The sequence below is a fragment of the Gadus chalcogrammus genome, chromosome 21 (genome assembly GCF_026213295.1).
Source record: "Gadus chalcogrammus isolate NIFS_2021 chromosome 21, NIFS_Gcha_1.0, whole genome shotgun sequence".
NCBI classification, from domain to species: Eukaryota; Metazoa; Chordata; class Actinopteri; order Gadiformes; family Gadidae; genus Gadus; species Gadus chalcogrammus.
Genome location: NC_079432.1, coordinates 2275374 through 2289161, shown reverse-complemented (window position 1 = coordinate 2289161; position 13788 = coordinate 2275374). Strand labels below are relative to the sequence as shown.

The window sequence follows — 13788 nt, the reverse complement described above, 5'->3', positions numbered from 1 at the left end:
TACGATATCGATCACTGCAATCGATACGGAACGTAATCTAAATCCTGATTTAATTAAACATTATTCAAATAATCATTATATAATATTATGAAAACATAATTATCATCAACATTGCATAATAAATCATGCATCCCCTCTCATTTGCATGATTTATTATGCAATGTGATGAGTATTTTAAGGATGTGACCAATAGGATACAGGGGGTCCCAGTCAGTGACCAATCGGTGACAGGAGCACGCGCCGTATGTTTTCCCGGGGGCGCCATCTGACCGGAGGACTTAAAGGTTTAGGCGGGATTGCTTCCCGCGTGAGATTAAAGGCGCCAACATGGGGCATACGTCCCGCCGCGCGCAGTGTCCGTCCGGCAGCCAAGGCGGGAACATGTATCTTCTCTTCCCGCGCAAACCGACTGTGGAGAAGAGGAGCGCGAGGAGCGCCGTTTGAAGACTTCTGCTTGGAGATCCTCCGTTTGTCGCGCGCTGACTCCTGGACACGATGCGCACGCATGTCCTGCTGCTGCTCGCGCTGCTGGCGGGCGCTGTCAGAGGCGCGCGGGAGAAATCGCAACTCGGGACGGTTGACCGACTCAGGTCCTGTATGGTTTTCATTGGTCTTCAGTATTTTTCAGTGGTCTTCATGGGGGTCTTAATTGGTCTTCAAGGGGGGGTTGTGAGATGATTGAACCTGGTTTTACTGTAACTCCTGTAAGTTTACGTGACATCAGAGGATGGAGTTATTAAGATAGTAAGACATTACGGTGTTTGTGCTCAGTCGTTTCCAAACCTGTTCAGACATCTGGAGGCGCTGATCCCCGTTGCCATCTTTAAGACGGAGGAGTCACGTGATGATAGTTAAATAATACATTTTAATGCTCCTCGTGTCACTAAAGGAAAAGGAGCCAAGACACAACCAAATGGAATTATTTGAACAACTACCTCAACATATATGTACTTCTTAACCTTTAAAAGGTTAAAGGTTCCCCTGGTCAGTAAATCACTTATCTTACGTAAAGCGTAATCAGCGTTAATATTCTTTCTGAATTAAAGTTATTGTTATGGCTTAGGGAGGTTATCCAGGGCCGGACCGGAGCCAAGCCGCGACACTGCGCTCTAATCCCGCTCTCCTCCACCGCTGGGCTAACACAGCAGTGCTAACACCGCTGGGCTAACACCACTGGGCTAACACCGCTGGGCTAACACCGCTGGGCTAACATAGCAGTGCTAACACCGCTGGGCTAACACCGCTGGGCTAACACCGCTGGGCTAACATAGCAGGGCTAACATAGCAGGGCTAACATAGCAGTGCTAACACCGCTGGGCTAACACCGCTGGGCTAACACCGCTGGGCTAACATAGCAGTGCTAACACCGCTGGGCTAACATAGCAGTGCTAACACCGCTGGGCTAACATAGCAGTGCTAACACCGCTGGGCTAACATAGCAGTGCTAACACCGCTGGGCTAACAGCAGTGAATGCACAGCGGTGCCCGTGGTCTAGTATTACCCTACCCCCAGGGTGTTAGACAGTAAATGTGTTCCTCAGGGTGTGGCGATGTCCTGTGTTCATTACAGCGTAAGATCACCCCTCGTGAGCCCCCCCCCCCCCCACATCCGGCCCCCGGCTGGTGGGTGTCTCCTCTGTCTCCTAATCCCTGTAATCTCCAGGCGCTCCGAGGTCGTCTCATCATCCCGTTCACTTCCTCCTTTCAGGACGAAGAGGGAGATTCCTACGGGCGTCGCGCTCCGGAACACTGGGAGGTACAAGAACACCTTAACTTAACCCGTTACCCCTTAACATCAACCTGTTACCCCTTAACATCAACCTGTTAACACTTAACATCAACCTGTTAACACTTAACATCAATTTGTTAACCCTTAACAGGACCCTGACCTGTTACCCCTTAACAGCAACCTGTTACCCCTTAACAGCAACCTGTTACCCCTTAACATCAACCTGTTAACACTTAACATTAACTTGTTAACCCTTAACATGACCCTGACCTGTTACCCCTTAACATCAACCTGTTACCCCTTAACCTCAACCTGTTACCTCTTAACATCGACCTGACACCCCTTAACATCAACCTGTTAACACTTAACATCAACTTGTTAACCCTTAACATCAACTTTATAACCCTTAACATCAACTTGTTGACCCTTAACATCAACTTGGTAACCCTTAACATGACCCTGACCTGTTACCCCTTAACATCAACCCGTTACCCCATAACCTCAACCTGTTACCCCTTAACATCAACTTGTTAACCCTTAACATCACCCTTACCTGTTACCCCTTTATATTAACCTGTTTACCCTTAACATCAGCCTGTTACCCCTTAACATCAACCTGTTTACCCTTAACATCAACCTGTTTTACTCTTAACATCAACCTGTAACACCTTAATACCAACCTGTTGCATCGTAATATAAACCTGTTACCCCTTAACATCAACCCGTTACCCCTTAACCTCAACCCGTTACCCCTTAACATCAACCTGTTACCCCTCAACATCAACCTGTTACCCCTTAACATCAACCTGTTACCGCTTTACACCGACCTGTTAACCCTTAACATCAACCTGTTACTCCTTAACATCAACCTGTTACACATTAACGTTACACTGACCTGCTCACCCTTTACATTACACTTACCTTTGATCTCAGTGCATGAGGTCCCTTTCTATACAACAGGAAATGGGTTAGAACTTAGAGCCTGTGAATTCTGTTTCATCACAAAGCTCAGACCAAGACGCCAACCTGTCTGACCCCACCCTGTATGACCCTGTCTGACCCCACCCTGTCTGACCCCACCCTGTATGACCCTGTCTGACCCCACCCTGTATGACCCTGTCTTAACCCACCCTGTCTGACCCCACCCTGTATGACCCTGTCTGACCCCACCCTGTCTGACCCCACCAGCTCCATCTACAAGAGGAGCCAGGACGCCACCAAAGTCTCCATCACCAAGTCGGACCAGCTGCTGAGTATTGGCGACCATGACTTCACCATGCGGCCCAACTTCGGAGGTGGGGGGGGGGGGGGGGGGTTCCCCGTCCTGTTACACCGCTCTGACCCAGACGTTCAGCAAGGCCTTTCAGCCGCTGTTCAACACATGTTACTGTGCGTTCACACCAAACGCGAAGGGACGACACGATTCCATACAAAGTCAACATAGAGACGCGAATCAAGGCAAATTTTCCCTAGACAAAACCCGCGTCAAGATTTGATTTGCAGCGCGACACTTTTGACAGCACGGGCGAGCGCGTTCACGTGGATTTGCAGCACGACACTTTCGCTCGAGTTCAACAATTTCAACTTTGCCGCGACATTCACGTGATGACAGCCAATCAGCGTTCAACTGCGTGGCCACTGGGTGATGTGCGTAACGTAACAGCCAATCAGCGTTCAACCGAACGGGCGACAAATATGTATTTTCGTGTGAACGCAGCATTAGGTGGTTCAAACCAGAGAGCTTCTTCTACACTCGCTTTCTAACCCTCAAACCATCGGTACTTGGAGCGGGAAACACTGCTTGGATACGATGAGTTAACCAGGGCTGGATTATGGGCAGCTGTGGATCGGTAATTACTTAATTCACTAATCAACTCATTAGCAGGAACACCTGCCTGCACCTGTCTGTATGCAGCTGTCTTTATGCACCTGTCTGTGTGCACCTTTCTGTTTGCAGCTGTTGGCTCTCAGTAATCTAATTTTAATCTCTGAGGTGAGCGCTCAGATGTGTTCATGGTTTTTGTATATTCCTCTTTAGTGATTTCTCTTTAGCAATGAAAGCGTTCTAGAAATACGGATATTAGGATATAAGGATATTAGCGGTAGCAGAACCGAGATAAATTCCATACACACAGCAGTACCGCTTTTATTATATTTTATGATTTTAATAGCGGTATCATATCACGGTTTCAGATGCATTGTTTTCGTATTGAACGTTGGTATAAAACAAAGGCTTTGCGTTGGTTTTATTTGGGAGGATTTGGTCGCATGTTTATAATCTCATTGTCTTTATATTCAATCAGAGAGCCTCCCAGTGCCTGGTGGGATTAGAGTATCCAGCCATACTTTAGTCGATGCACTCTGCATGCTCTCAACAGGGATTTGGGCGGACATTTTGTTGCTGTTTGAAACAGAAAAACATTAAGAGGAGACCTCTTTGTAAAATGTAATCCAATTGGTTACTGGGACCATGATACTGACAGGCTTACCCTGGCTGCCTGTATGCACCTCCACTCTGAAGGCCTGTTCCCAGAGATGATGGCTGGTTGGCAGGCTGGTTTGCTCTCTGGTTGGCTGGCTGTTTGGTTGGCTGGCTGGCTGTTTGGTTGGCTGGTTGGCTAGCTGGCTAGATGGCTGCTGGCTGGTTGGCTGGCTAGTTGGCTGGCTGGCTGATTGGCTTGCTTGCTAGTTGGATGGCTGGCTAGTTGGCTTGCTAGTTGGATGGCTGGCTAGTTGGCTGGCTGGCTAGTTGGTCGACTGGTTGGTTGGCTGCTGGCTGGCTGGTTTGCTCTCTGGTTGGCTGGCTGGTTGGCTGCTGGCTGGTTGGCTGGCTGGTTCCTCACAGCGTGTGTTGGTTCTAGGGCCGGCCGTCCCGGTGGGGGTGGACGTCCAGGTGGAGAGTCTGGACACCATTTCAGAGGTGGACATGGTGAGTCTGCTGCTGGAGCGCCAACCCTTTGGAGGAAACGTCTCTCTAGTAATAGAGTCATAGAGTTACTCCCTGTCTTAACTCCCCTACCTGCTCCTTAACAAACAGTGTAACCCCTAACTGCACCTTAAAAAACTGTCTGTGTTCACTGTATAACCCCTACCTGCTCCTTACCATCTGTCACCAGGCTGTGACTGCGTTAGACTCACCAGGTGTGTGTGTGTGTGTGTGTGTGTGTGTGTGTGTGTGTGTCAGGACTTCACCATGACTCTGTACCTGCGGCACTACTGGAAGGACAGACGTCTGTCCTTCCACAGCTCCACCAACCAGAGCATGACCTTCGACGGGCGGCTGGTGAAGAAGATCTGGGTGCCCGACCTGTTCTTCGTCCACTCCAAGCGCTCCTTCACCCACGACACCACCACAGACAACGTCATGCTGAGGGTGTTCCCCGACGGAAAGGTCCTCTACAGCCTCAGGTAGGAGTTAGCATGGTTAGCACGCTAAGAGTCACCTGTTAGCACCCTAGGAAGAGTCACCTGTTAGCACGCAAGGAGTCACCTGTTAGCACCCTAGGAAGAGTCACCTGTTAGCACGCTAGGAAGAGTCACCTGTTAGCACCCTAGGAAGCGTCACCTGTTCGCACGCTAGGAAGCGTCACCTGTTAGCACGCTAGGAAGAGACCCTGTTAGCATGCTAGGAAGACACCTGTTAACACACTAGGAAGTATCACCCGATAACACGCAAGGAGTCACTTGTTAGCACGCTAGAAGTCACCTGTTAGCACGCTAGAAGTCACCTGTTAGCACGCTAGAAGTCACCTGTTAGCTAGCTAGGAGTCACCTGTCAACAGGTGTGAGGTTGAAATGAACGTCTTGCCCGATGTGTGTTGTTGGAAGGCGACCCGGGGGGTTTTGGGTTTAGGGCGACAGCACCAGTGATCCCCGGCTCAGATGAGAAGGCTCAGGCCAATGCTGTTAAACACCCAGTCAGACACCGTCTGCCTTTACAGGCTGGGATCCACCAGGTCAGGACTTTGGGATGTGGGGCAGCGACCCACTGCCCGCTCCGGCTAATCCCTGATGGAGAGGGTCCAGTGAAAGGGGTCTGGGGAAGAGGCAGAAAGCGTCCACGAGCCAGAGTCACGTTCAGTTGATTGGCTGTAGAGTTGCTGGCTGATGACCAATGGGTTTACAGCCAACGTCATTAGTTCAGGCGTTGGACACAATGACCGGATTAAAGTCTGTCCACCCTCGGAGGAGCTGAAGAACCCCCCAGAACTGAGTGAGAGGGGGGCGCCGACCTTGGGGGGGGGGGGGGGGGGGGGGGGGGGGGGGGGGGGGGGGGGATGGGTACCGGGGGCTGGTCAGCATAACTCGTATAACTGCCGAATGTGTTCAGACTTAAACACCCGGAACGCATTTCAAGTACTTAGAGGCGACCCGGGGGGGTACCGGGGGCTGGTCAGCATAACTCGTATAACTGCCGAATGTGTTCAGACTTAAACACCCGAAACGCATTTCAAGTACTTAGAGAGTAATAAACAATCTCAGATAAAGTGATCAAACAGAACAGAACGATACACGGCTGATGGGAACATCTGTGAAGATAAAATGAATACTAATAGACTGCTACTCCTCTGCTGAAGCGTAGCATAGCGTAGCGCAGGGTAGCGTAGCGTAGCGCAGCTCACACACCACCACGACTCAATCCAACCCTGAGGCGGGCACTCTGTGTCGGAGGCCAGCATCGTGCGGTCGGCGACCGAGGCCACGCACACGCGGCAGGGATTAGCATTCATTGAACTGAGTCTGGGAAATCAACATGTTTCATACATGTAGCGTGTGAGGCCGGATTTCTGCTTGACAAAATGGAATGGGTCTCCTGTTCTGTGATTGGAGGATGGTGGTGGTGGTGGTGGTGTGGGGGGTTAATCTGGAGGGGGGGGGGGGGGATGACGACCGATGGTACGGCGGTTTGGAGACCTTTCTAGAAAAAACACTACTCTCCCTATCACCCTGACCCTTTCACCCCCCCCCCTCCTCACCCCTTCATGGTCTCCATCCCCCCCGAGACCATGGAGGGGTGAGGAGGGGGTGTTTGTGTAGTGGTGATCACACGGGTTGCGCGTCAGCACGGTCAGGGCAGGGTTCATCCCTGGGAGCAGAACCCAACCCCTCTGCCCTTGAGATGTTGGAGAGGTGTGGCGATCGACCGCGGATTAGCGACCAGCAGTCAGGGATTTCCACTGATTGTTTGTGCGAAACACCTGAGATCAGATTAACGGTATCATACTGTAGCAGCAGAATACAGGACCCTCAAACATCCAAAGTATACGTCAAGGAAAACACGATCCGATCTACATCCAGAGCGTTGGAGAATGCAGGCTCATCCAACTGGAGCAGTGGCGGCAGAAGAAGCTCAGCAGCTTAATATTAATAATAATATAATAACATAATAGTCCTCTCCAGATGGGCGCTGAGCTCCATTAACCTCTCATGCTAATCTGCACATGTGCAGGTCTGCAGCGGCAGGCCGTCCACTCGGTCTAATCCCCACCAACAATCCGACGTCACAGGACCGCTCGCAGGGCTGTTACCCTGGCAACCACCAACCGGAAAGTCATGTGACGTGGCTCGTTCTGATTTGACCCCACCTCCACCTTGTGTCTCTGCTTCTCCTCCTCCTCCTCTTCCTCCTGCTCCTCGTCCTCCTCCACCTCGTCCTCCTCCTGCTCCCCCTCCCACTCCTCCTGCTCCTCCTCCCCCCTGCTCCTCCCCCTCCCCCTCCCCCTCCAGGGTGACCGTGACCTCCATGTGCAGTATGGACCTGAGCTGCTTCCCCCTCGACACGCAGACCTGCTCCCTGGAGATCGAGAGCTGTGAGTTCCTCCACCCAAAACACCTCCACCTCCTCCTCCACCCAAAACACCTCCACCCAAAACACCTCCACCTCCTCCTCCACCCAAACACCTCCACCTCCATCTCCATCTGCTCCTCCACCCAAAACACCTCCACCTCCATCTGCTCCTCCACCTTCAACGACTCCTCCACCCAACACACATCCTACTAACCTCTTCAGAAACAGCATTTGAACGTTCACGTTATGAACGGCTTTACAAAATGATGCCGCCCTGAGTGGACCAATCAGAGCACAGCTCTAGTGTCTATGCCCCGCCCCCCAGACGCCTACACCGACGATGACCTCATGCTATACTGGAAGGAGGGCAACGAGTCGCTGAACACCGACGACCGCATCTCCCTCTCCCAGTTCCTCATCCAGGAGTTCAGGACCTCCTCTAAGCTGGCCTTCTACAGCAGCACAGGTAAACAAAAACAACACTAAACAACACTAAGCTGCCTTCTGCAGCAGAACTGGTAAACAACAACAACACTAAACAACAACAACAATACTAAGCAACAACACTAAACAACACTAAGCTGCCTTCTACAGCAGCACAGGTAAACAACAACAACAACAATACTTAACAACAACATTCAACAACACCTAGCTGCCTTCTACAGAAACATGGGTAAACTACAACTTTAAACAACACTAAACAACAACAACACTAGACACCACCAAGCTGCCTTCTACAGCAGCATCGGTAAACAACAACACTAAACAACAACAACGCTAAACAACAACACTAAACAACAACACCAAGCTGGCCTTCTACAGCACCAACGGTAAACAACAACAACACAAACACCAAACAACAACACTAAACAACAACATACAAAAAAACAAAACTAAGCACCACCTTAACATTTGTTTCCAACTTTTTGCCCTTTGCCCTCCTTCCTCCATGCTGTTGACCTTTGCCCTTTGCCCCCAGGCTGGTACAACCGCCTCTACATCAACTTCACCCTGCGGCGCCACATCTTCTTCTTCCTGCTGCAGACCTACTTCCCTGCCACCTTGATGGTGATGCTCTCCTGGGTGTCCTTCTGGATCGACCGCCGCGCCGTGCCCGCCCGTGTGCCGCTAGGTTAGCCCCGCTAGGATAGCCCCGCTAGGTTAGCATCACTAGGTTAGCACCGCTAACCCAGCGGGAAAGTTACTTTGAGCTGGTAGCTTGTTGTGAGTCAAGTTAGTCAGCTGCTAGCTGGTCCCTCGTGTCCCGCAGTATCACCACGGTGTCACCATGGTTACCTCCTGTCTCCAGGTGTCACCATGGTTCCCTCCTGTCTCCAGGTGTCGCCATGTTGTCACCATGGTTCCCTCCTGTCTCCAGGTGTCGCCATGGTTCCCCCGTCTCCAGGTGTTACCATGGTGTCACCATGGTTCCCTCCTGTCTCCAGGTGTCACCATGGTTCCCTCCTGTCTCCAGGTGTCACCATGGTTACCTCCTGTCTCCAGGTGTCACCATGGTTCCCTCCTGTCTCCAGGTATCACCATGGTTACCTCCTGTCTCCAGGTATCACCATGGTTACCTCCTGTCTCCAGGTATCACCACGGTGCTCACCATGTCCACCATCATCACGGGGGTCAACGCCTCCATGCCGCGGGTCTCCTACATCAAGGCGGTGGACATCTACCTCTGGGTCAGCTTCGTCTTCGTCTTCCTCTCGGTCATCGAGTACGCCGCCGTCAACTACCTGTCGACGCGGCAAGAGAGGAGGGAGCGGCGGGTCCGGGAGCAGGACGCCAGGGAGCGGGAGCTCAGAGAGCAGGTAGGGAGCGGGGTTCAGTCGTAGCGCTGCGTCGAGGTCCTCCGTGTTCACTAGTTTAGATGTGAGGCCTGTTGGAGCTACGCACAACGATTGGGTTCCACACACGCCTCTGGACAGACGTCTGGCCATCGGACCTCCGTGAACAGGCCAAACGTTATCTCCCAAAAGACAGGAAGGGCAGAAAAAAGCCCACAATGTCCCGAATGTCAATTCAGTAAACAATCTTTTACCAAATACGGTACTTTTTTATTAGAAGCATTCCAATGCATTCTTTGGATTTTATTGAACATACTGATGTATGTTTTCCAACTTCCTGTCCCCAGCTGCCCTGTACCTGCGAGGCGCCGCGGCCCGGCGGTCCTACAGGGGGCTACGGCGAGGCGGCTGGACGCTTCGGGCTGATGGCGTCGCTGGGGAACGGCGTGAAGCAGCGGGAGACGGTGCTGCTGCAGCTCGCCATGGAGCGCGACCAGCTGGGCGGTCAGGTGAACGACCAGGTGACTGGTCACGTGACCTCCGGCGGCTACGAGAGCACCTGGGTCGACACGCACATCATTGACTCGTACGCCCGGGTGCTGTTTCCGGGCTCCTACGTGCTCTTCAACATCATCTACTGGTCCATCTACTCCTAACCCCACCTACTGCTAACCCCACCTACTGCTAACCCCACCTACTGCTCACCAGGACTGCTGAGACCTTCTCCACAGGAGCAGCTAGGGGTTACAGAGACAGGTCATTAAGGAGCAGGTAGGGGTTAGACAGTACAGAGACAGGTCATTGAGGAGCAGGTAGGGGTTAGACAGTACAGAGACAGGTCATTAAGGAGCAGGTAGGGGTTAGACAGTACAGAGACAGGTCATTAAGGAGCTGGTTAGACAGTACAGCTGGTAGGAGCTGGTAGAGACAGGTCATTGAGGAGCAGGTAGGGGTTAGACAGTACAGAGACAGGTCATTAAGGAGCAGGCAGGGGTTAGACAGTACAGAGACAGGTCATTAAGGAGCAGCTGGGGGTCAGGGGTCGTCTTGCTCTAAGATGTCTCCAGGAAGGCTGTGGAGATTGAGGGATCGAACCGGGGACCTTTGGGCCGGGACCATCCCTGTTGCTGCTTCAGTAAACCGTGTTCTGAACTGAAATACGTTGGACCTGCTCTGGACTGAGACTGATGAGACAGACCAGCGTCAGGAGACGAAGAACATGCCAGGAGATGAAGACCCAGTCAGCACTGAGGAGTCTCCTAGAACGAGGCCGTCTGGCTCAACCGATTCTGCAGAATCACAAACATTCACCTGAGGTTGGGGAGAAAGTGGGCCAATGCAACGGCTAGGAAGGATGAAAGACCTGACGTTTAGGGCAGGGGGGTGGAGAGGTGGGGTGGGGTGGGGTGGAAAGAAGGGTTGGAGGAGAGGTGGGTGACAACATTTAATAATTATTTAAAGCTTAACATTGGTGTTGACTTTTTTTTTTCATCGTTCAAATTGAATAAAAAATGTAGTTAACGTCAGACATCTTTTAATTCAATTAAATGAAAAGCCTCCTATACCGGTTTCAGAGACTGATTATGAGTATCTTCCATTTCCTTCTGGGTGTTTGTGAAGATGTTTCCTTCTTGTGTTTTGGGCCGGATTTAGAAATCAGAGTTCCATGACAATCACATCAAGTGGCACCTGGGAGATTTCCATGTTGATTCATGTGTGTTTAGTCATCTAAATAATTAGTAATTAATCTGTGAGAAGTACGCTCCATGCAGCCTACTGACTTTCCTTCCACAAGAAATAAAGGTCCCCTGAAATAAATGTTGAATTATGAAACTAAAGTCCCCTGAAATAAATATAGGTCATCCTTTGAAGAACATCCTGTTTTGAATAAAAATCGATCTATTATTTACTACTATATTTCTTTATTTAGGCGAGTGCTGCATGCTGCAGTGCTGCTCACCAATAGTTCTTCTTAGGCCGTATTATTTCTTTCTTTCTTCATTATTCTCTTAAAATGTTTGGACCTTACTACTTCAACAATATTTGACCTAGAGACTTTTTAACCAATAAACAGAATTTACTCAGGGTTGTAGCATTCGACTAGATCCATCCAGATTTATTAAACAGCTGTTACACATCTTACCTCATCATACTGGAAGCCAGGAAAACCGTAAAACAGTATACTCTAATATATATATAATGGATATTCTAATCACATAGAAATACAATTATATTTCGATAATAAACCCTTTAGACTGTGAACACATGAATAAAATACAAAATATAGTTCCCTTTTTGGGAGTTAAACCAGAACAACTAACTTAATTGAATGTCGGTTTCTCAGTCCATGAAAACCAAGAAAATACCAAGCGGTCTTCTTATTATAAAATAGAATAGTCTTTATAAAGAAATGAAAAAAGTAAAGTGCTGGCCATTAAAAACAAGATTATAGAGCTCTACATGTGTGTGATGGTTAAAGTGTTCTTGCCTGCATTCTCTGCATGGACCTTAAAGATTCTGGGATATTCTCAGAAGATGGCGACGGCTCCTCACGAGCCACTGGGAAAAGCAATCCTGGAAACAGCGGCAGTTTCTTTCATCAACGGTCATTCACTCGGCTGATTTCGGTCTTCTTATAGATTAACTTTGCCGACCGGCTTGCAGTTTATCATCAAAGCAAACCGAGTATTTTCTACGGTAAATATTACACTTTTAATACTTTTTAAAAGTTATCTCCAAAGATAAACAGCAGGAGAAATATTTTCTTGACCACACATCCTTGTATGCTTGAAGAGATTAACCCGCGAAAACACATCACCATGGAAACCATAACAAACACCTTAAAATGCAGTGGTCACTTAAAGAGACACACACCAACAGTGATACAGGACAGCGTTGCTCTCAATACAGCTTGGTTATAACTTCATTCCATTGTTAAAATGTCATTAGCTTGGAATCGATCGCTACTACTTTTCTAATTTAAATACTTTATAAAAAATGATATCCAACTTTTTAAAAGTAAATTTTACATTGGAAGTCAATGGGAGGAGTTTTATTCCGTCAGCCCATTCTCTGACACTTCAAATACTTCAAACGTTTAACAAATCCTCCATTTTGATCTTCAAATCTGTCTAACAGATTTTCGATAACATTTTAAACCCGCTCGTATATTTTCAGTTGCTATCGTTGACATCTCTGAGCGCAGCTCGGAGCGTGATGACATCACCTGCCCAAGCCCTAGGCGGCTATCCAAAAGCTATCCCCTTCAGACATCGCGGAGCCTAACAATGTCAATATTTAACCTGGAAACACAATGTTAAGCTTAAACGGTTACGGTATTCAGTATATTGTACCTCAAATGATTACAACCACCTTGCTTTTTCTTTCCAACCATTTGAATTTTTTTTTAATTGTGTGCATGTTTACATTAACTCCATTTAGACTTTTTGAATCTTTTCACTTGAAGTAAGCTAATCAACATCTTTACGTCTTAAACTTGGCTTTATTAAAACATTTTTAACATCACTTCGCACATCAGCGGATATTCTGCAGGAAATGCATTTCTTAGTTCTTTATGTATTTATTTATTGAATAATGACTTAAAATGGTGTTCCATATTTGCAAACTAACCACTTTAAATTAAAATCTGTTTACATTCATACATAATTATTCTAGGTACACATTGTTTGCCCATATGCTGGCACCAGGGGTGAGGGAGATGATCTACCCATCATGCATCTGGGTGCTCACGCCCACTTGTGATGTCACAAGTGGAACGATTTTGAAACCACTGTGAATGTCTTCAAGACTGCAGGCGCACCAGTTAACATATGGGGTAGGAGTGTGTGTGTGGAGGACACATACATACATAGGAGCTCTAATGTCTTCTTGCACTAGGACGGGTTGCTGGTTCCATTCTCTGCCTGGCCTCCGCTATGTGGTTATTTGAGCACGACGCCCAAGCAGGAGTCCTGAGCACCGGAGCGTTTTTCAAAGTACAGTCACTGACTAGAGGCCAACTAGCCGCTGGAAGGAAGACAACATGTTGAACCCCACACTTAATTATCTTCTCACAGGACAGCGTCTAACCCTGGGATGTGGCGACACCCAGTGGAACACTGGGCTCAGTTTACTCAAGTCAAGTTGAACCAACTCAGGAATATTTTTAACATTCATATTTATATATACACACCCACACACATTTAAATTATCATGAAAGCATTGGCACCTGAGCTCCGCAATCCAAAATGTAAATCATCCATCAGGTGTCAATTGTTCGCTATAGTCATAGTTCACCGTTTACTGGGAGTTGTGGTACAGAGTTCTGGTACAATCTTAGTTTTTAGCGGAGCTTGGTTGGTGTTGGTCTGGTCTAACTCATGTCTCCAGGTTCACTGGAGCTCTGGCCCAGCAGGGGACCGGTGGAGGTGGTGGATGTGGTGGTGGAAAGGAAGATGTGGAAACAGGATGGATTTGAG

General features: G+C 48.9%; 1 protein-coding gene across 1 annotated transcript; it reads left to right on the top strand.

Moving 5' to 3' along the window:
- Positions 1-443: 443 nt before the first annotated feature.
- LOC130374061 (gamma-aminobutyric acid receptor subunit rho-1-like) lies at positions 444-10125 on the top strand. The gene is made up of 11 exons (XM_056580629.1): positions 444-590; positions 1709-1756; positions 2918-3024; positions 4591-4658; positions 4914-5137; positions 7457-7539; positions 7843-7983; positions 8497-8649; positions 9108-9292; positions 9323-9334; positions 9658-10125. The coding sequence occupies exons 1-11, from the start codon at positions 496-498 to the stop codon at positions 9964-9966; spliced, it is 1425 nt and encodes a 474-aa protein (XP_056436604.1). The 5' UTR covers positions 444-495; the 3' UTR covers positions 9967-10125.
- Positions 10126-13788: the final 3663 nt, after the last annotated feature.

Coding starts and splice junctions, on each gene's coding strand:
- LOC130374061 (XM_056580629.1), top strand. CDS start 496: ATGCGCACGCATGTCCTGCTGCTGCTCGCGCTGCTGGCGGGCGCTGTC. Junction 591..1,708: donor GGGACGGTTGACCGACTCAG/GTCCTGTATGGT, acceptor TCCTCCTTTCAG/GACGAAGAGGGAGATTCCTA. Junction 3,025..4,590: donor CATGCGGCCCAACTTCGGAG/GTGGGGGGGGGG, acceptor TGTTGGTTCTAG/GGCCGGCCGTCCCGGTGGGG.